The sequence below is a fragment of the Canis aureus genome, chromosome 11, assembly GCF_053574225.1.
Source record: "Canis aureus isolate CA01 chromosome 11, VMU_Caureus_v.1.0, whole genome shotgun sequence".
Lineage (NCBI taxonomy): Eukaryota > Metazoa > Chordata > Mammalia > Carnivora > Canidae > Canis > Canis aureus.
The window spans coordinates 31,492,455-31,515,284 of NC_135621.1; the positions used below are offsets into that span (position 1 = coordinate 31,492,455).

Sequence of the window (22,830 nt, forward strand, 5' to 3'; positions counted from 1 at the left end):
GCGTGGAGGTACCTCAAATAACCAACACTACAAGGGCCACAGGACCTGGCAACTCCACTCCTGGGTATGTCAGTAATTACACAGAGAAAATGAAAACACTAATTTGAAAAGAAACAGGCACAAGCAGGTTCATTGCAATGGCATTTACAACAGCCAGAGTATGGAAACCACCGAGGCATCCATGACAGGGAAGTAGATAAAGATGAGGAACACGCACGCACATGCATGGATATTACCCAGTCACAGAAAAGGAAATCCTGGGGCGCCTGGGTGCCTCACGGGTTGAGTGTCTTCCTTTGGCTCAGGTCATGATCCTGGAGTCCTGGGATAGAGTCCCACATCCGGCTCCCCATAGGGAGCCTGCTTCTTCCTCTGCCTATGTCTCTCATGAATAAATAAATAAAATATTTAAAAAAAAAAAAAAAAGGAAATCCTGCCATTCAAAATGTGAATAAACCTGGAGGACACCATGCTAGCTGAAGTCAGAGAGAAAATACCCTATGATCTCACTTACATATGGAATCCTGAAAAAAAAAACAATAACACTTCAACAGACACAGACAATAGATAAGTGGTGTCAGGGGTGGGGCTGGGGAATGGCCGAAATGGGTGAGGTGTCAAAGGTGCACACCTGCTCCAAAGGACGTCATGGGATGCAACACCCCACACAGTGACTGCAGTTGCTAACACTGTACTGAGTATTTGAAAGTAGCTAATGCTAATAGAGACCTAAGATTTTCCGTCACAAGAAAAAGAACTGTGTAATGATGGATGTTAACCGGATCCAAAAAAATAAATAAATAAAGGAAATGGCAAAATAAATGAAGGCACATCCTCGGGCACAGGGAAGTCCAGTGCCACAGCCAAGGCCGCACAGCTGTGGGGAGCCCCCCAGGGGCAAAGAGGCCCACAGAATTCCAGCACCTCTGCTTCTTAGCCACATCACAGCTCTAAGGCCTGGTGGGAACCCATGTCCCCAAATCCCAAATGCCATCAGTCTCACCACACGGCTCAGTCTGCCCAACTACTTGGCTCCACTTATCCTAAACACACCCCTACAAAGCAAGTGTGTCATCCTTTATGGCTCAGGAAACTGAGGCACAGAGAAGACTGGTGAACCAGCCAGTCCGAGGCAAAACCACGGCTCGTGCCCACCCTCCAAGCTGCTGGGCAAGGGTGGAGGCGGGCCGACCTCCCGCACTCTACAGAGCGCTTGCATGCGTGCTAGCTCTGGTGGCATTCTTACCACCGCCAGCAAGGAACTGGCCGCATCCCCACTGACTAGTTCAGGAACCCAGAGAAGGAAAGGGAAAGAGCCTGAGTGGCCGATGCAGGTCAGAAACGCATTCTGTTTGACTCCAGGGCCTGTCCTTCCCCCACACCTGCTTTGCTGTGAAGGCAACGTGGGGGTGGCAACAAGCTCCCTGGCACAGAAGCCCACAGGCATACAAACACACCACGGCTTTATTATTTCAACAAACTCTAAAAGCACATTTCCTGGAGCTGCACCAGAAGCAGACACCCAGAGGCAGTGAGGCGGGCAGGGTGCTCCTTCCACCAGGGCAGGTGGGGACCCCTCCACCCAGGAGGGGCATAGCGCGTGGGATGTCCAAGACAGCGGTGGGGAGGCAGAGGCTGGCGCCATTTGGGCGGTGGGACGCAGAGGAGGCAAGGGCAAGTCCACGGGGCAGCAGGGCTCACTTGAGGCGGTAGAGGACCTTGCGCTGCATGCGATGCTGGATCTCGCCCCGTCGCAGCATGAGCTGCAGGACCTTGTGGATGGCGTGCTCCGGATATTTCTGTGGACACAAGGCCGGATGCAGGAGCATGCCTCCCGAGGGAACCCCAGAACAGCCTCTGGCCCACCCACTGGCCCTGCGGAGCCCCAAGGGAGCCCTCATGTCCTCCCTGCTTGTGGAGAACCTGCTGGTTTATAAAAGGCCTTCACAACCGTCTCCTTTGCTCCCAAGAAGAGCTCACACGTCCTGAGCACCTATGGGGCGAACGTCACCTCACCTGGTCCCCACGCAGCTGTACTGCAGTTATGCCCATGTTACAGGGGAGGAGCTGAGGCACACAGAGGCTAAGTCACCCACTCAAAGTCACACAGCAATTAAGTGGCAGAGCTGGAACTGTCAACTGAGTCCACGGACTCTAGAACCCAACTCTTGACCCCTAAACCTCTCTGGAAGCCTCGGTCTGCTCACCTACCTAGGGGCGTGGGACCACCTACTGCACAAAACTGCTGTAAAGACTGAAACCGGATGACGCACATGTAGAGGAGCTGAAACCAGCAACTGATGGATTGTTCCTGTGGTTTTGATGACCACAAGCTCTCCACGGCATCCGGAAGGCCCCACCCCCTCTCTGGGGTCCAGAGCACTGTCCTTCGAGAACTGCACGGCTCACCCTCCGGCTCTGCCCCTCTCATCCCATAAAAGCCAGGCAGTGGGGGAAAGGACAGATGGGGGAGCCTGGGTGTAGCTCTATGAGAACGCCAGCCCCTGTCCTCTTCTCTAATGGGACAGAAAACCACCCCCCAGCCCAGACTGAAGCAGTCCCTAGGTGACGAACGACAGGAACCACTGCCCCATCCTAATCCCAGGCCCGTCTGTTGAGCAACAGGACACAGGTGCCAGGTGCATGAGGACCAGGCTACAGGAGCTGGCAGGAAACCCCCAGCCCCACTACCAGGCCCCACTACCAGGCCCCGGGGAAGGCGCACCTGCTTGGTAAAGTCCTGGATGATGCTGTGCTCTGACACCTGGGAGCCGATGGCAAAGCGGCGCTTCAGCTGCTTCTCGATGCGGCTCAGAAGCTCCTGGTCCTCCTGGCTGGTAAAGCCCTCCACCCCTATGGGCAAAGGGAGACAGGTGGGTGGGAACAGGGTGCCCATGGAACTCGGTGTGCCCATGGTGGGAGGCCTGGGGAGACAGGGTCCCTGAGACAAAGGTGGCTCAGAAGAAAAACTCAAAAGGAGAAAAACCTCAAGGAAGGGGAGGAGCTCGCAGAGGACAGCAGCGTAGGCCTGAACAGATGGCTCATGAGCGCCCCGAGTCAGCAGACAAGGCCCGCCTGTGCTGAAGGATGTTCCAGGCAGAGGGGATGGCAGCTGCAAAGGTATGAAGGGAAAAACCCGGCTTTGTTCAAAGCCCAGTCCAGGGGCCAGGAACAGGTTTTGCTGTGATTCTGGGAGAAGCAGGCAGTGGAGGGCTCTGAGGAGGGACACGAGCTGACTGAGTATGCTGGTAATGCAGGGACCCCATCCGGCTGTTCAGGTGCCCTGGCAAGCAGGAGGCTCCTGACTTCCAACTACTGTTCAGGGTGAGTCTCTCCTGCTGAGCACGGCCTGCCTACAGATGCCGTGGAGTTTCAGCAGAGGAGACAGTCAGCACGGTCAGCAAAGCCCCTCAGAGGGACTTCAAGGCTCCAGGTTGAAACGGGTCTACACGGCAAACTCCTACACAGGCTGCAAGGCCTAACTCAAATGTCACTGTCCCAAATCACATGTGCCCTCTGCATCAGCATTCCAGACAGCCCTCTGTTCACCAATGTCTCACCAGACAGAAATCCCCTCGAGAGCAGAGAGCAGAGGCAGCCATCCCCAAGGGGGGAGGGTAGGGGTGATCAGGCCCTTCTCACCACCCCAGGTCCCAGCCAATCCGGTCCTGGAATCTGCCAAGCCTGCACCCTCTGTGGAGGCACAGCATTGAGTCTTCCCTCTATCTACCCAGAGAGTTCTCTGCCCCCCGCCCCCCAGGGCCTTATGTCCTCACGTTGCACTACTGCCTCCATAACATCACCTCCTCAGAGACAGACGCCGTCCTGACCACCTCCTCCTCCATGGGGAGGCATCTTCTCCTCCCAACACACCTGGCCTGCCACAAACCCCCACCCCACTCCCTGCCACAACCCCCCCACCTCACTCTCTACAGAGCCATCTGCCTCTGCTGTCTCTCCCTTCACTCAGAATGAGGCCCACAGGGTAGGGACTTTGAGGTCCCTTCACTCTTAAACCATGACCCCTGGAATGGTGTCTGGCAAACACGACACCCACACGTGAAGGAATGAGCCCATTCCAGGAGAGCCTGCCACAGGCCGAGCTCCGGGAGGGCCCGCTCAAGGCCGAGCTCCAGGAGGGCCCGCTCAAGGCCGAGCTCCAGGAGGGCCCACTCAAGTCTGAGCTCTGGCAGGGCCCGCTCAAGGCCGAGCTCCAGGAGGGCCCGCCACAGGCCGAGCTCCAGGAGGGCCCACCACAGGCCAAGCTCCAGGAGAGCCCGCTCAAGGCCGAGCTCCAGGAGAGCCCGCTCAAGGCTGAGCTCCAGGAGGGCCCGCTCAAGGCTGAGCTCCAGGAGGGCCCGCTCAAGGCCGAGCTCCAGGAGAGCCTGCCACAGGCCAAGCTCCAGGAGAGCCCGCTCAAGGCCGAGCTCCAGGAGAGCCTGCCACAGGCCGAGCTCCAGGAGGGCCCGCTCAAGGCTGAGCTCCAGGAGGGCCCGCTCAAGGCTGAGCTCCAGGAGGGCCCGCCACAGGCCAAGCTCCAGGAGGGCCCGCTCAAGGCCGAGCTCCGGGAGGGCCCGCTCAAGGCCGAGCTCCAGGAGGGCCCACTCAAGTCTGAGCTCTGGCAGGGCCCGCTCAAGGCCGAGCTCCAGGAGGGCCCACCACAGGCCAAGCTCCAGGAGAGCCCGCTCAAGGCCGAGCTCCAGGAGAGCCTGCCACAGGCCGAGCTCCAGGAGGGCCCGCTCAAGGCTGAGCTCCAGGAGGGCCCGCTCAAGGCCGAGCTCCAGGAGACCCTGCCACAGGCCGAGCTCCAGGAGAGCCCGCTCAAGGCTGAGCTCCAGGAGGGCCCACTCAAGGCCGAGCTCCAGGAGAGCCTGCCACAGGCCGAGCTCCAGGAGAGCCTGCTCAAGGCCGAGCCTGAACCCAGAATAGGATCAACAGGGGTCTGACCCACACAGGCCCATGGGTGGAGAGATCTGCAGTCCAGCTAGGGAACCACACCTTGGCACCCTGACCCAGCCCCCGAGTGCCTGTCTGTCTTCTGTGTGCCCATCCAGTCTCTGGGGGCAGCTGGACACAGAACAAGGAAAAGAGCTCTGGAAGCGCTCAAAATCGTTATGAGCTTAGGGCAGGAGTGCTATCCCCAACAATGATAAAATCACAGTTCTTAATCATTAACAGAGCCAAAAGGATCATGTTCAAGGGTCTGGGGGGGAACGCTGTGGCTTCTCATCAGGGAGGAAGATGGAGGGGAAAGGGCCAAGCGCAAGGGAGGTAGTTCATAGATGCTGGGCCAACGCACAGAAGCAACACAGGCTCCCAGGCTCTGGGGCACTGCCTGGCCCCCCCAGGGCACCAAGCTGGGACCTCAGCGCGGCCGAGCCCGTGTCCCAGGGGGTCCGCTCACCTGACAGAGTGCCGGACAAGGCGGCATCCAGCGTGGACACCTGGAAGAGCCGCAGAGCCTCCTCCACATCCGCTTCTGTGGCAAAGGGCTGCAGCTTCATCTTGCTGAGGGCCTCCGCGATGCGCACAATGGCCTCCAGCTGCCTGTGGGAACCACCGGTGGACTCAGTTCACGGCCTCACCCCGCCCAAGGGAAGAAGGCCGCAGAGGAGACTGCTGCCCTTTCCTCCTCGGTGACGGAACCCCGATTTTGACTCCGGCATGTGGCACCCAGCTAAGACATTCCCCAGCTTCCCTTGCATCTAGACGTGTCTATGTGACTAAGATTCAGCCAATAAGTTCTCAGTTCAAACATTTTGTGGGGATTTCAGGAAACATCTTTAAGGAAAGATGGGCCCTTCTTCCCCTTCCTCTCCTGTCGCCTGGAATGCAGAGGTGATGGCTAGAGATCCAGCAGCCATCTATGAGGATGAGCCCAAGTTGCTAATGACACTGAGGAGCCATCACACCAACCCTGTACCACTTACCCTCAAACATCTTTATGTGAGAAGTAAATTTTCAATTTATTGACTTTACTTTTTTGAGTTTTTTCTTTCTTTTTTTTCTTTTTTTTTTTTGAGTTTTCCATTACTTACAGCTAAATCCATTTCTAACTAATCCTACTAGAGACAGGATCCAGCCCAGGTAGGCCCAACCTCCTACTGTATAAACTCCAAAGAATGAAAAGTTAAGAACTATGAAAACTGAGGTCCAGAGAAGGAAAGGAATTTCCCTTCAGTCAGAGAGGGCCAAAGTCTAAGACCCCGGTCTTGAACTCCCATGACCAGGCCCTTCCCTCACCCCCAGGCTTTCCTGCAATGAGGGAAGCCAGACAAAATTCAGAAAAAACAGATTCCACGTTTCCTCAAACTTAAAACAAGCCAAGAAATACATATCATCAGGGAGGCCACTGCTGATGCTCCCCCAAGCTGACCTGACCAGCAGCCCTTATTATGGGCCTGCAGTGGTAATAGGGGCCCTTGGCCTCAGGCTTGCTGGGCACATCCTGCTGTGTAAACTGAGGCCCGTCCTGCCCACCTGGGTCCAGTCCCCTGGCCCCTACTCACCGCACAGTGATGGGAATGTTGGAGCGGCGGTCGCTGTCCCTCTCATGCTGCCGGGCCCCGCTCCGCATGATGATATACCGGTTCTTCAGTTTCTCTGCAGCCTCTGCCGATAGCCGGGGGCCACACTTCCTGCAGGATGGGGGAGCAGCTGCCATTGGTCCAGGAAGGAACCTTGGGACACCCACTGTATCCCCAGCCAAATGACATCACAGATTCAGGACAATGCTCAGATCACCTAATCCCACCCTCCTCCTGAGGATAAGAAACCAGGCCAGGAGAAGGGAGTCCATTCCCCACAGCCACCCAGGACCTGGCATCAAGGTGGGGTGACTCACACCCAGGGCCAAGCCCCCGAGGATGTGGCCAAAAGGAATTGTGACGAAAGGAGATCCCCAGGTGGCTCAGGGGTTTAGCGCCTGCCTTCAGCCCAGGGTGTGATCCTGGAGTCTCGGGATCAAGTCCCACATCGGGCTCCCTGCATGGAGCCTGCTTCTCCCTCTGCCTGTGTCTCTGCCTCTGTGTGTGTGTCTCATGAATAAACAAAATCTTAAAAAAATAATAAATTAAAAAAAAGGAATTGTGACAAGGACTGCTGGAGCAGGAGCTGCTGGGCTCATCACTGCAGCTGGGGGGGGCGGGTACTTAGGGACCCACCTGACTATAGCGCCTCATCTCCTGCAAGAGGGGCCCTCTAAGACCCCCACCCTCAGGTTTTATCTCCAACAAGAGACAAGAGAGGCAGAGGTGCAGCTTCCCAGCACAGTGCCTGGGTTCAAATCCTGGCTCTGCTACCTTCCACTAACGACCTTGGATGAGTCACTTAACCTCTTTCCCTCTGCTTCTCCGCCTCAGTCCCACCTGTACGACGGCTTACTACAGCACTCACAAAGGCTTTGGGACAGGGTTAAGCTCATTCACACGTCACTCACTCAGAGGACCACCTGGCACTGAACACTGACTATATGCGGGATCACTATTACTGGCAATTTGTGAGAAGAACGAGAATAGAAGTTGCAGCTGCCATTTCCTGAATGTTTCCTCAGTGCAAGGCTGCACCGAGCACTCAATCATCTGTGCAATCCTCACAAGAACCCTAGGTCACACCAATCCAGGGAAAGAGAGGCTCAGGGGCCAACCAACTTGCCCAAGGTCACACAGTGGGGCAGACGTCACCCAGAGCCCACGTCCACAGGGTCCCCACTGTGCTGCCTCCCTGCACGTAAGAGTCCTGGTGGGGTTTCGAGACCTTCTAATTCCTACCTTCTCATTTTAGCAACGGGGAAACTGAGGCCAGGAGCCACCGCATGACCTGTACAAGGTCAGATAGGAGCAAAGCCCAAACCCTAAAAAGGGCCTCATGTCAGGCATCCTGTGTGAGAAGCAGGCCCAGGCTTCAAGGTCCCCTCCCACCCCGGGAGACTCCCGCAGGGCCTGCGTCCAGGACTCACGCTCGGCAGTAGGCAATGAACTTCTTCAGCTTGGTCAGGTCCACCTCACCCTCCACAGCCTGGGTCTGGGTCAGCGCACTCACGTGCAGAGTGATGACGTGTTTGGCCAGCATCTAGGGGGAGCCGAGGGGACACTGGGTCAGCCCGTGGGCCCTCCTGAGCCAGCATCCCCACACCAGCATCCCCACACAAGTTGAGCAGGCAGGGAGGGAGGAGCTGGATGGGCCAGAACCCACAGAAAGGAGGAGGCCCCTCTTTCCTTGCGAGCTGTGAGCTGATTAGACAAAATCCCAGAGCTGCCAGGGCCTTATCTGCCACGACGAGGAGAGCAGCTGGCTGAGACTAAGACTCTGGCAAGGGAGGCAGAGACAGAGCTCAGATACTGAGCCCAGAGCCGGGTGGGCCTCACACCCCTAGCCTCGCTCCCTACATAAGCCACTCTGTCCCTTCCAGAAACGTTCTGGCCAGAGCTGGGGTTCTGTTACTTGCAGAGTCCAGTTCCCTTGTTTTGGATGCAAGGGGCTGGGCCCCAGGGAGGGAATCATTTACCCAAGTGCAAGCACAGCACCCCCAGGAGCAGGACTCTGGACCCCTGGCCCAGCATTCTCTGCAGCCATTGCCCCCAGCTGCCTGTTAACAGGCAGGTCTGATGTGCAGGACTTAGCGCCAAGGCCCTTGTTTACCTGCCCTCAGAACCATGGTCCCAGCCCGCTCAGCACTCACCACATCCCTCTCCTCATTGTGTTCATCCTTGACGATGAAGATCATGTCAAAGCGGGACAAGATGGTGGGCATAAAGTCAATGTTGTCCTCCCCCTTCGTCTCATCCCAACGACCGAACACCGAGTTGGCGGCAGCCAGGACAGAGCAGCGGGAGTTGAGGGTGGTGGTGATCCCGGCCTGAGGGGGAGGGAGGGAAGCAGAGGACAGACATGAGGAGCCAGGGACATAGCCCTCCGTGCAAACATGCGCTCACTGCAGCACGCCAGGTGGACAGACACCAGGCCAACGGATGTTAGGCCAACTGCTGCCGCCAGCGGACACAGGCCAACAAGCCCCAGCCCTGGGTGCATAGAGCAGCCCAAGGCTGGGGCCCGAGCACCTACCCCCACCCCTGGCCCCGGCCAGCACCCTCCCCATGGCTGGGCCAGGCTGCATGGCAGCCACGCACCTTGGCTATAGAGATGGTCTGCTGCTCCATGGCCTCGTGGATTGCCACTCGGTCGTCTTCCCGCATCTGTGTGGGGCAGAAATGTCTGTGGCACCCAGGCGAGGGGGCAGGTGACCAGGGCAGCAGAACACCATGCAGCTACCGGTCCCAAGACCCGACTCTACACCAGGCCCACAGCAGGAGCTAGGTGGCCTCTCATCCTGCTGACAATAAGCTGTGTGGGCCTGGCTCTCCTATCCCTACTCTCGAGATGTGGAACTGAGGCTCAGGGCAGCCCCGGTGGCGCAGCGGTTTAGCACCACCTGCAGCCCAGGGCGTGATCCTCGAGTCCCAGGATCGAGTCCCACATCAGGCTCCCTGCATGGTGCCTGCTTCTCCCTCTGCCTGTATCTCTGCCTCTCTCTCTAGCTGTGTCTCTATGAATAATAAAAAAAAAAAAAACTGAGGCTCAGAGAGGTTCAACTACTTCCCTCTAGTAACAGGCCCGGAGACCCAGTGCTGGTCTCCAAGTCAGAGGTGGTTGCTGCTGTCTGAGCACAGGAGGCCACAAGCCCAGCCCCACAACTATGAGGTGCTACCCACCTTTCAGCCGCCACCTCACCATCAGACCCACCTTGTCAAACTCGTCAATACAGACAACTCCACCATCAGCCAGGACCATGGCACCACCTTCCATGATGAAGTTCCGGGACGAGGGGTCCCTCATCACTGAGGCTGTCAGGCCGGCTGCACTGCTGCCTTTCCCAGATGTGTACACCTGGGCGAGGGGAGGGAGGTATCAGGACTCAACCCAGCTCCAGCTCCAGGCCCTCACCCCAGAGAGTTAAGGGCCCAAACTGAAGTGACTCGCCCAGTGTCACGCACCAAAGCTGGCTGCAGAGCCCTGAAGAGAACCTGTGCTGCTCCCTCGGGTGGAAGGCAGCCCTGGCACCAGTCTGGCCACTAGGTTCTGACCGAGGGGGAATCCACATCCATGGTCATCTGAGCCCCACCACAGCCCTACGATGTAGTGCTCAGGGGCCCGGCTCATAGGTGAGCCCATGGAGGCCCACAGGAGAGGAACAACCTACTTCCAGGTGGCCTTAGGGCTGGGATGGGGACTCCCAACCCCTAAGGAAAAGGCTCTCCCTCCCCAGGCCCTTCCTCTTTGTGCAGACCCACATGCCCCACACTGCCACTGTCCAAAGTGAGGTGAGCTTATGGTGTAAAAGACACATGGTTTTGAACTTAGTGCTTAAAAAAAGAACGTAAAGCATGCAATGGTATTTATATTACACTGCACACTAAAAGAGTTAACGCTTCAGATACACTGAATTAGAATATGAAGATTTATTTCCTCTACTCCTTTTAGTCTTTCAACGTGGCCACCAGACACTGAAAACCACCCTGCGGTGCACAGTAGAGCTCGTGTGTTTTCATCAGACAACCACCAGAGTCCACACCGGGCATCTCTCCTCTCTGACCGACCCGCGGGCCATACCTCCCACCGGCGCAGCCCTGTTCCCCTGGGTCAGCTTCGCCCCACTCTGAGCCCCCAGACCCACTGACCACAACACAGAGGACCCCGCCTACCATACAACTGGGGTCACATCCCTGTGCTCGCACTTACTAGCTGTGGGATCCCGGGCAAGAGTGACCTATTCTGTACCGTTTCCTCCTTAAAAGGCACCACAGTGCCCACCATGCAGTGAGCGGAGCATGAGGCCAGCACATCTACACGATAAACTTGCTCAGGGTCCACAGCCAGCTAGCTCCTGGCCAGGCTGAGACCCAAAGCCATGCTGCCTCTTAGGCCACACTCCACCCGCCACCCCAGACCCACCCATGCCCGATGGCCCCCTTCCTCCACTCTGTTCTGTCCCGACCATGACCAACAAGAATAAGGAAGAGACTGTGGGGGGGCCAGCCCCCATAAGGGCCAGGGACCCCGCGGCCCTGCCCGCAGCCTGCCTTCCCACAGGGGCAGCCAAGCAAAACAGCAAGGCCCAGGCACTCACCCCGATGGGAGAGCACTTCTCCACAAACTTCAGCAGCTGGGACTTGGCCGTCCCAGGGTCCCCCAGCATCAGCAGATTGATGTCTCCTCGGCGGGTGAGTCCGTCGGGGAGCCTGGGGGAAGACAGGCAGGTGGGCAAGGATGAGACTCAGGCCAGTCATAGGGCGAGCTGGCAGTCGGCCCCACAGCCTGTGCCACAAGCCTCAGAGCATCGGGCAGGCAGAGGCTCTGGGCTAAGACCCTCCTGCACAGCGGCCACCATGTCCCCTGCCTCACCCGTAGTAACGTTGGAGGAAACAGTTGGTCTCCAGGGCAGGGTCGGCCAAAGACAGGACACTCAGGGCCAGGGCACACAGTGTCTGATCAAACATCCCTTCCTCTGAGGGTCACCATGAGGACTGGCTGGGTGTCGCACACACGAAAGCACTTGCAAGAAGGCCAGTGCACAGTGAGGACCCCGTATGTGGAGGCTGCTGGTATCGTTATCGTCCTAGCTCCACTGCTTTCTAGTTTCAAAAGGACACACACTGTCCTACAAGTGCTATGTCCTTTCCTTCCCTGTTGCCAAGGAAACTTGGGCCCAGAGAGGTGGTATCTCTCACCCAAGGTCACACAGGAAATAAGCAGCAAAGCAGAGATTTAACCTCTTGTCTCCAGACTCCAAGCCCAGAGCTCTCCCCACTGCATCTGCTGGCCCCTTCCCCCAGGCCACCCCTAGCCCAGGTCACGGGATCCCTCTGGGTAGGAGAGCATGGACTGGCCATTAGCGGGCTGACAGCAAGGCTGGATGCTGGAGAAGGGGCTGGGAATAGCAGGCAAGGCTGAGGGTCCTGGGAAAGTGAGAACATTCAAGTCTTGAGCTTCAGCAGCTCCCTCCATGGGCCAAGCTCCCCAGACCTGGCAGTACTGAACCCCCACCTCTTTCGGGAACCCCCAAACAGCAAGCAGGCGATGGCCTTCTTCATGTCTGTGCCCCCAAAGATGGACGGAGCGATGCTCTTGGAGATGACCTCGTAGACATTGGGGAGGGCGGCCAGGCGCCGGAACTCCTCCTCTTCCTGGGGGGTCACGGCCCCGGCAAAGCTGCGGCCTGAGTGGGTGGGCCGGAGAGGGAGGGCATGTGGGTGCTGTGTGAGGACACCCGGCCAGCATGGCCAGGGCCCCCTGCAGGTCAGGCCCCAGAGCCTGGCCAGCACAAGCCTGAGCTGGTTCTCGGGGTCCAGGAAGGGAGAGGAAGGCTGGTCTGAGGACCTGGAGGGCCGGACCCTGGAGGCCCCCAGGTACCACTGGGAAGGGTGGGCAGAGGGAGACAGGGAGGCCCAACAATAACCCAGGGGAGAGACAGCAGGGGGGCTGGGCACGGGGGCTGGCACAGGCAGGGCCCAGGCCCCACTCACCAGAGCCATCTGTGTCCACCTGGATGCCCAGGACACGGATGTAGGAGCTCCGGATGCCCACACCCACCCTATCGCGGCCCTTGCTGGTGGTCAGGCCAAATTTCTTGATGGAGTAGATGCCCATGATGGTGACCCTGTTCCCAGGGACAACCTTGTCACACAGGTACCTGAGGAGACAGGGGGAGGGGAAACAAAGATGAGAGCCTGGTGGGCACAGCGAGTCCCTGACCATTACCCACCCTGTCACCCTCACCTCCCGGGCTGGCCCCAGGCCTCTCCATCCCTCGGGGCCCCCACGCCAAGCACGCATGGCCCAGGTAGGACACTGAAGACCAAGGCTGCGCACCGCCCTTGGTCGCTGTGGTGGCCTTGACCCTTCCCTGCCCTCAAGGGCTCATTCGTTCCGCCAGTTGGGGCCACAGGGCAGGCTCAGCACTAGCCCACCCAGTCTTCAGAAGCCCCATCCCCATCTTAGCTGCTGCGGACTCGTCGCAGGGCTCCCCTCAGCCACCTTGGGAAGCCTTCCTCCGCAGCCCTCCAGCTTCTCTGCAAGGGTCACCACCACCCCCCATTTCTGCCTCTTCGGGGCTCCATGAGCTCAGTCAACTCATCCTGCCTCTGGACTTCCAGGTCGTCTTTTCAAAACTAAGATGCTGAAACAGAAGTCTCCAAGTCCCTCCAGTCAGAACCGCAGTGCAGCACGGAGGGGACCCTGGGGCACGTAGCTGCACTCTTGCCACTTAGAAGCTGTGTGGCCTCAACAAAGTCACCGCACCTCTCTGAGCTTGGGGGGAGTGGGGAACAGTGATAAAGTGATCGGACCTGCTCAAGAGAGGACACAGACCCAAAAGTGTTCTTTCCACGTGCCAGAAATAGTCCCATCCCACAGAGGACCGTCCGTGGGCATCCTGTCATAATTCTGAGAGGACTCTGGGGCACCCTTCCCACGTACCACTTCTTAAGTCTGGACTACAAACTGTGTGGAGAATAACCTAACAAGCACCAAATACTTAACTTGTATCAAGGGCCTATACAAAATAGGCTCATTTTCCAATTAACATCTCCCAGCAGCCTCACTAGAGATTAAGGACTGTCGTTGAGCCCACTTTACTGATGAGGAAACCGAGCCTTCTCCATCCAGCTCACGTAACTCACCCGTCTGACTTCTACACACACAGCTGTCACTGATGAAGCTAAGGAAGCCTATGGATCCACTCCCCAGGGAAACACACGGCACCGCAACACCAGCACATATGTCCAGGTGTGCAAGCCCAGGTGAGGAACAACCCCCACAGCTACAAGCCTCCCTCCCAGGTGGCCCTGAGGGGACCAAATGCTAGCCAAGCACCCTAGCACCATCCTCCTTCGGCCGAACCCGAGGAAGAATACTATCAGAGAGCCTGGGACACAGGCGGGGCAGGGGCTCTCTGAGCTGCAGGGACCCTCCCAGAAGAGCCCAGGCTCAAAGCTCTCGAAGCCAGCCAGTCCTTTAGAGTTCCAGGCCCTTGTGTGCATGGTGGGGCTCCGGGCCCCCGCAGATTCCAGGAGAATGGGAAGAGATGGAAACAGATGGGAAGCACCAGTGTCCCTGTGAACAAGTGTCCAGAACAAGCCGTCCTCTCCTCCCACCACTCACCAGCCACAGCCAGGGCCACCTGCCCCCAGGGATGCCCACCCCTCCCCACCTCACCTGTCACAGTAGAGCTGCATGTGTCTAGGCATCTCGCCATGAGGCACCGCGTCAGGCAGCTCCTGGAGCTTGAGCGTCTGGAAGTCCACACACTTGCACTTGTCAGGCATGATGAAATAGGGGTCCAGGGGGCACTTGGGGCGCCCAGCCTGATCCCTGTAGGGTGAAGGAGAGAGGATCACTGGAGTTGGGGGACAAGATCCAGCCAATGGCAAGTTTAGGATTCCAGGAGTTGCTGGACAAGGCCCTTCAAAGGAGGGGGGGGGACCACAGACCAGGCCTGGCTCCTCCAATAACTTAAAGGACGCAGACAAACCACTCTCAATCCCCGTGAGGCTCGGTGTCCCCACAGGTAGCTCACCAATGACCTCATGAAACCCCCACTCCAATCCCAGGAACTCCTGGTGAAGGTCTGGGCACGTGGAGACCATTCTCAGGGTCTAGGCCTCTTCTTACCCCCATGTAATGAAGTCACGGTTCAATCACTCTAGCACTGTTACAGCAAAGCACCCACTATGCGCCAGACACTGTTCAATGGGCCAGGGGACATGGCAGTGAAAATTTCAGTTGGGGAGACTGAAAAAGCCAGCCACCAAATGGCTGCAGGACAGAATGACAGTGGTGCCCCATGCTGTCGGGCAGGTGGGTTAGAGTGACCAGGTATGCGTGCACCACGTGTAAGATGGGAGGCCTGGGGAGGAACCTCTGGGAGATGACATAAGAGAAAGCGGACAGAAGTGAAAAATGAGGACTGTGGAGGGCAGAGGGAAATGTTTGGGGCAGAGGAAATAGCACGTTCAAAGGCCCTGTGCCAGAAGTATGCTCAGCAATCCCAGAGGAGGGATGAAATGAGGCTGGACCTAGAGAGAGGAAGGACAACCAGAGGCCAGAAGGACCTGGGAGTGGGTCCTGGAGGGTCGTGTGGGCCAGGACCACACCTAACTTTGGGTGACATAGATATGACTGGGTCACCCGCAGGGTAGGCACCAGCTGCGGGGTGGAGAACAGCCTGGAGGCTGCCCTGGCAAACCAGTTTGCTTTAGAAGACCCCAGATGAACTGTCCCCTGGACTGCTTCTCCCTCCCAACCCTGGGGTCCCCACAAGGTTGTGTGGGCATCCTGATGCGAACAGAACTCACCAACGAAGGATACTACACCTGGTTAGCAGCCCTGGTGCCCAGGCCTGTGCCACCCCCACAGGGCACGCCCCGTGCTGCAGGCCAGTCCTCCCCCCCAATCTCCCTCTAGACGTCACTCCCAACAGTCACTGGGCCCGGCAAGGCCCACTCACGTGTTGCACTTCCTGGGCAGGGCATAGCCCTCCAGGCCCGGGCGCATGGCAATGTTACTAAGCGTGTTGCGACAGCTCCGGCACTGGATAGAGATGCGGGTGGCCTTGGCACGGACCCCAGACGCTGAGATGATGATGCCAGGGATCTTCACCAGGTGTGACATCATGTCCGACTGCACAGAGCCACCAAGAGGTGGTTGGTTAAAGGGAGACACAGATAGCGGATATGATGTGATAAAAATCTCTTCCTAGGGCATCCAGCTGGTTCAATCAGAAGAGCATGTGTTGGGGCAGCCCGGGTGGCTCAGTGTTTTGGCACTGCCGTTAGCCCAGGGCATGATCCTGGAGACCCGGGATTGAGTCCCAAGTCAGGCTCCATGCATGGGGCCTGCTTCTCCCTCTGCCTGTGTCTCTGCCTCTCTCTCTCTCTCAGGAATAAATAAAATCTTTAAAAAAAAAGGGGGGGGGGGGGCACATGTTTTTCAGAAACAAGCTACAAAGCTGCGGGTGTCCTGGCACCCCAGAATCCTGAGCTGGAAAGGATGGGTTTCAACCCCTCCAAGCCACCCCGACAAATGATCCTTCTAGGGAGGGCTCCTCCCCATCACAGAAAACCCACCACCTGAAGCAGGCCAGGTATAGCCTTGTTCCTTGAAGCACGCTGTGTCCTCCAAAATAAGAAGTGTGTCCCCAGGGGAGCTGAACCTTGCCTCTCTAACCATACAGCTCCCCCCATAAAACAGGTCCAACGGATGCCACTTCCACAGAGAGGCGAACGTGACATGGAGCTTGATTCCAGAGTCACGGAACCCCTCCTCAGTGCTGGGAAGGCAGAGGTAAAGCTGACAAGCTCCAGGATCCACCACCCTGCTTCTGGAACAGACCTGCCACTGTGTGAGCCAAAGACAGCTTGACATGGGCCCCGAGAGAGCTGCATGATGTGGGGACACAAGCAAAGACCAGAGCATGGCCCTGGGGGTGCAGCGCATGATGAGGAGGTGCCATTAGCTAACCGGGTGACCCTGGGGCCTACTGCAGAGAAAGCTGAGCACAGGCCCGTGCTGCCCTAGATTCTAGCAACAGCCCTATGACAACTACCACCATCCTGACCATCATCACTTCCTGCTCGCTGCTCTCCTGCCTATTTTATAAATTTTCCACACGACAGTCCGAGAAATCATTTGCAAACGGAACTGGTCCATTCGACTTAAACATACACTGTCTTTCTACTGTGCTTCATAGAGGATCCAAGCTCCTTCCCTTGGCTAGAAAAGCCCTGGCCCTCTGGCCTCTTCCCTCCCCTTCCCCCTGCCCTTCCTCCAACCCTCACCCATACTGGGGTCCGGCCACCCCGGCTGCTTCTTGTTCCTTGAAGCATGACACCATCCTACCTCAATGCCTTTGCACCTGCTTCTCCTTGAGCCTGGAAGGCTCTTCCTGAGGCTGTCACACCTCTGACGATGCATCACTCAGACTCCCTCCAACATCACTTCCTCAGAGGCCTCCTTCTGACCACCATCCACCTCCCTCAGCCACTGTCATGTTTACCTCGTTCTTTTCGTTCTTTCATGACTGTACCCGGCTCCTGAAGCCATCGCCATGTCCCTTACCTGTCTCTCCCACCATAAGCCCCATGAGAAGCCAGTCCCATCTGTCTATAGTGAGGGTCTAGCCCAGCACCTAAGCGAAGCAGCCTTCAGTATTTGTCGGTTAGAACAAACACCTGGATGACAGACCGGCTCTGCCCACACTGCTTGCCTCCCAATCGTTCTCTAGCCACGCTGGCTTGTCCTTCAACATGGCCTTGAACATAGCATACCCTCCTTGCACTCAGGCTCTGCAGGAGCTGTGCCGCCACCTCCCTGGAGTGCTCTCCCAGCTGTCTGCCCCCCTGCTTGGCCTTTGCTCAGGTGGTTCTCCACCAAGGAAGCCTTCTCTGCACCCGCTGACTTCCTCCACTGCGCTTACGATCATCTACAACCATCATGGGTGATACTCTGGTTTACTCAGGGTCCCCCCGCACACCCCTCAGGGTGGGGGGTATAAAGTCCACAGGAACAGGAGTTTGTTGTTTAACATTGTTTCTCCAGAACCCAACTCAATCCCCTGCCCACAGAAGAGCTCGGTAAACATTTGTCCAATGAGTTAATTTTACAGAGGAAGAAAGAGGCTCAGAGAGGTCTGGTGAGCTGCTCAGGGTCACACAGCTAGCACTCAGGTCTGTCTGTGTCTGAAGCTCCTATGCTCCGTGCAGCAGCCACTGTCACCCTCCCCCCAGCCTCTAAGTGGACCCACCTTGAGGCTACGAATGCTGGACGGACTGGCGTCCGACTTGAGCATGACCTGAATGTCCTGGAGCACCTCCTCCCCTGTGGGCCGGGGCCGGGTCACCTCATCAGCCACCTCCTTCGCAGCTTCCTCTAGCTGGAGAAGAGGAAGGCGACACCTGTTAGTGACCAGAGCAGGGCCAGCCCTGGGGGATTCAGGAGGGACAGGGTCCCACTCACCAGCTGCAAGTGCTCGGCCGGCTGCTTGTACAAGTAGTCAGCCAGGTCCTCGTCGAAGCTAGCCAGGTCCTCCATCTCCACTTCGACCCAGTACTCCCCCAGGTTGTAATGGCGCTTGAGCTCATCCCTGGAGTGGGCAGGTGGCAAGGTGGAGGCAGGGCAGGGTGCAGAGAAGAGGACATCAACACTGGCTGAGGTGCACCTGCACCCTCACTGTGCCCACATCATCACCATCGTTGCTCCTACTCCTCTTCCAGAACACACATCAACTTCTAGGTGGTTCTGTGATATAACCCTGCGGAGGATCCCTGTTTCTCACAGAGGCATCCTCAAAAAACAGTTCTGGTTAAACACTCCCCAAGACGGCTAAAGGATATTTCAACACTCAGACAGGGCTGTGTGCACAGGTCACTTTGGGATGTTTTGTTTTTTTCTCCCTGCATGACCCCCTGGAGCCTTTTACTTTCTGTCAGAGGCTACCAAACCACAAAGCTCAAACCTGGAGACGAGATGGTAGAGACTACCTTGTCAACCACCAGATGGACTTCTACAGAGCATCCATCCCATGGGATTACCGTCCCAAAATGCACTTAGGGACACTGACCTACGCTATGCAGAGCCCTCTCTTCAGCCTCATCTCAGACCTTAACCCCTTCGACCTTATGTCCCAGAGCCACATGCAACAGCCAACTCTGACCTAGAAAGCACTTTACTATAACAGACCACCCATAACTCTCCGCCCAGGCAGGCAACTCCTTCTGTAGAGAAGGCCCTCCATATCTGAAACTCTTCTCAGCTGGGGGCCAAAGGTGGGCTCCTCTGGAGGCCCTCCATAACTCCCCTTTGCTATTCTGCCTTGGAGGCAACTGTCACTTTGTAATTTATCTCTTGGCCTCCACACCTTGACCTCACTGACTTAGGAGCTTCACTGACCACTGATGTACAACCTTCTAAAGAACAAGCAACAGGACCTCTTCGTATCTTAGTGCCTAGCACAATGCCTGGCACACACATGGTCAATGTCAGCTGATACATGAATAAATGGAGGCAGAACTGCTGACACTCATTTACTGATGACACGGAGACTGTTACCTGGAAGTCACTCAACTAATAATTTCACGCCCATGTCTGGCCCCACAGATTCAACTCCTCTGCATTTCAAGGTGCTAAGGTGAGAGGCTAGGCTTGCCAACGGTTATATAATGACGAAGAGCAGATTCAGTGGGTAGCCCAGCACCTGGAACAGTACCTTAGTGCCTGGCAGACAGCAAGTGCTGATCAACAGAGGCGGCCAGACTGGAAGGAATGCCTAAGTGAAATTAAATCCTGACCACCACCTTCACCTTTTGCACCCATAGAGGGCTTGAGTTTACCAGGCATCAGAGACATGATACAGAAAAACAAGAAGTGAACAGCAACCAGTCCTAGATAAAGAACCAAAGGGCCCAAGGAAGTTCTAGCTGATGGTTAGGGGCCCCGGGGGCTATTCATCAAAAGTACATAACCAAATGCGGCCCGGGAGTGGCCGGGATGAAGCTCTGCTGGGACCCAAATCCACAGGCTCCTTCACCTCTCCGGGGCCCTGTCCCCATCCGTGCACTGGGGCGCTAACGAGCTCAGAGTGCACACGCGTGGCCACAGCGGCGCCTGCTCCGCCGCGGGGGGGTCTCCAGCTCCCCGCCTCCCCGGGCCGCACCTGTATTTGAAGGTGAAGCCGGTGCGGTCGGTGCCCACTCGGTACTGCCGCAGGAACTCCTTGAAGCGCCTCTGCAGCTGCGATTTCCGCGCCTGCCCCTCGTCGGCCGCGGGGTCTCCCCCGAAGCTGTCGCTGTAGAAGATGCCGGGGTCGTCGAAGCCGGACATGACTGCGCCTGGCACGGGGACGGGGACGACCAGCTGGAGCAGGCCGGAAGCGGCGGCGGCCTCGGCTCGGAGGGAAGGGGAGGGAAGGGGCGGGGGACCGCCGCCCGCCCAGGACACCCTGCCCACCCCGCCGCGCCCTCCTGCGCGGACGCCTGCGCACGCCCCGGCCCCCCAGCACCCCGGCCCCGGGTCTCACCTCGACCCCCCGCACCCCGGCCCCACGCACCCCGGCCCCGGGTCTCACCTCGACCCCCCGCACCCGGGCCGCCGGCTCACCTCGCCCCCCCGCACGCCCCGGCCCCCCCGCACCCCGGCCCCGGGTCTCACCTCGACCCCCCGCACCCCGGCCCCCCGCACCCCGGCCCCGGGTCTCACCTCGACCCCCCGCACCCCGGCCCCCCGCACCCCGGCCCCGGGTCTCACCTCGACCCCCCCGCACCCCGGCCCCCCCGCACCCCGGCCCCGGGCCTCACCTCGACCCCCCGCACCCCGGCCCCGGGCCTCACCTCGACCCCCCGCACCCCGGCCCCCCCGCACCCCGGCCCCGGGTCTCACCTCGACCCCCCGCACCCCGGCCCCCCGCACCCCGGCCCCGGGTCTCACCTCGACCCCCCCGCACCCCGGCCCCCCCGCACCCCGGCCCCGGGTCTCACCTCGACCCCCCGCACCCCGGCCCCCCGCACCCCGGCCCCGGGTCTCACCTCGATCCCCCGCACCCCGGCCCCACGCACCCCGGCCCCGGGTCTCACCTCGACCCCCCGCACCCGGGCCGCCGGCTCACCTCGCCCCCCCGCACCCCGGCCCCCCGCACCCCGGCCCCGGGTCTCACCTCGATCCCCCGCACCCCGGCCCCCCGCACCCCGGCCCCGGGTCTCACCTCGACCCCCCGCACCCCGGCCCCCCGCACCCCGGCCCCGGGTCTCACCTCGACCCCCCGCACCCCGGCCCCCCGCACCCCGGCCCCGGGTCTCACCTCGACCCCCCGCACCCCGGCCCCCCCGCACCCCGGCCCCGGGTCTCACCTCGATCCCCCGCACCCCGGCCCCCCGCACCCCGGCCCCGGGTCTCACCTCGACCCCCCGCACCCGGGCCGCCGGTTCACCTCGCCCCCCCGCACGCCCCGGCCCCCCCGCACCCCGGCCCCGGGTCTCACCTCGACCCCCCGCACCCCGGCCCCTCCGCACCCCGGACTCACCTCGCTCCCCCGCACGCCCCGGCCCCGGGTCTCACCTCGACGCCGCACACCCCGGACCCAGCACACCAGCACCTCCGCGCCCGCCGCCGCCTTTCGCGGGAAAAACCAGGCGCCGCGGCCGGGCGCCGCGGCCGCTGCACCCTGATTGGCTCCCCGGGGGCCCGCAGCCTGCGATTGGGCCGCTCCTCGCCCGCGAGCTCCGCCTCCCGGACCGGCCTCCGAATCCGATTGGCTGGCGGCTCGTGACGTCATGTCCCCGGCCTCCTCCGGGCTCCATCTTGCCGGGCTGACAATTTGGCGCGAAACTTCTGAGCCGGGAGGAAGCGGCGGCGGCGGAGCGGGACGCAAAGATGGCGGAGGGGCGGCCTCCGGGCCCGGGCGGTGAGCGGGGGCCTCGCCTGTACCCCGTCGAGCCTTCCCACAAGGCCGAGCCCGGGGCAGGACCACTTGGGGGTTCAGAAGCCGTGGGTCCCGGGGGGAGCCCGCCGCCCCTCCCCGAGCCCCCCCATACCCCCCTCCCCGGCACCCCCTCCCCGAGCCGCCCCGGCACCCCCTCCCCGAGCCGCCCCGAGCCCTCCCCGGCACCCCCTGCCCCCTGCGCCGAGCCCTCCCTGGCATGCTCCCTCCTGAACTGAGGTTGGAGAGAAATCCAGAGTAAATCTCTGGGCCCAAAGTTGGCTGATGAAGGGACCCAAGGATGTTTTTTTAGACCCAGAGGATGATTTTTTTGTTTGTTTTCATTGTAAACGACTTTTCATTCTTTGGCAATGCTTAATATTTGCAGAAATTCACAACCAGGTACCCAACCTAGCTTGAAAAATGGCAAGATTGGGGGCACCTGGGTGGCTCAGCGGTTGAGCGTCTGCCTCGTCTCAGGTCATGTTCCCGGGGTCCCGGGATCAAGTCCGCATCGGCCTCCCCACAGGGACCCTGCTTCTCCTGCTGCCTGTGTCTCTGCCTCTCTCTGTGTCTCATGAATAAATAAACCTTTAAAAAAGTTTCAGGTTCATTTTTTGTTATTTATTTTTAAGGATCTTATTTATTCATGGGAGAGAGAGAGAGGCAAGCTCCCCATGGGGAGCCTGATAAGGGACTCAGTCCCAAGACCCCAGGATCATGACCTAAACCAAAGGCAGATGCTGAACCACTGAGCCACCCAGGTGACCCTCAAATTTGCTTTTCTCATCAATACTACATGGAAGCCCCTTGGAGAACAGAACAGATTTAATTCATTCTTATTTTTTTTAAGTTTATTTTTTGTTAGGTAATCTCTACTCCCAAAGTGGGACTTGAACTCAAGACCTGGAGATGAAGAGTTGCTTCCTACTGGCCATCTAGGTGCCCAACTCCTCCGTAGATAGAATACAGATTATTCTGCCATTTTCTTGTCAATAGAACCAAGATGGTTTGTTTCTGTTTCTCCCCTGCCTCCTTTCCTTTATCACTACAAATAATGAATATGGATGTCATGTTCCCCGAAAACCGGAAAGCAGGCCTTGGGTGGGAAGGGCTACAGCTGCTATTTGAATGCCTGCTCTTGGCAAATATAATCTCATTAAAGTGTGGCTCCTGGGCCTGGTTGGTTGCACTTTGGAATCTCAGGGAGCTTTTCACAAACAGGATTCCAGGGGCAGAACCTCCTTGGGTGGGGCCCAAGATCCCCACCCCACCCCCGTGATCCTGACGCCACTGTCCACATGCTGACGTCGAGCTGCCGGGCCCTCTACCAGCTGTGGGAGGGAGGGGTGTTATTTTCATTTTGC

The 22,830-nt window shown here is 58.7% G+C and overlaps 1 protein-coding gene across 1 annotated transcript; it reads right to left on the reverse strand.

Moving 5' to 3' along the window:
* Positions 1-1,446: 1,446 nt before the first annotated feature.
* Positions 1,447-21,217, reverse strand: MCM5 (minichromosome maintenance complex component 5). Its single transcript, XM_077914705.1, has 17 exons — positions 21,103-21,217; positions 19,706-19,880; positions 18,010-18,136; positions 17,798-17,926; positions 15,503-15,675; positions 14,212-14,367; positions 12,522-12,688; positions 12,043-12,214; positions 11,126-11,237; positions 9,742-9,885; positions 9,129-9,194; positions 8,681-8,857; positions 7,958-8,070; positions 6,510-6,638; positions 5,405-5,547; positions 2,726-2,853; positions 1,447-1,799 (listed from the first exon to the last, which is right to left on the reverse strand). Exons 2-17 carry the CDS (start codon positions 19,870-19,872, stop codon positions 1,698-1,700), a joined length of 2,205 nt encoding a protein of 734 aa, XP_077770831.1. The 5' UTR covers positions 19,873-19,880; positions 21,103-21,217; the 3' UTR covers positions 1,447-1,697.
* Positions 21,218-22,830: the final 1,613 nt, after the last annotated feature.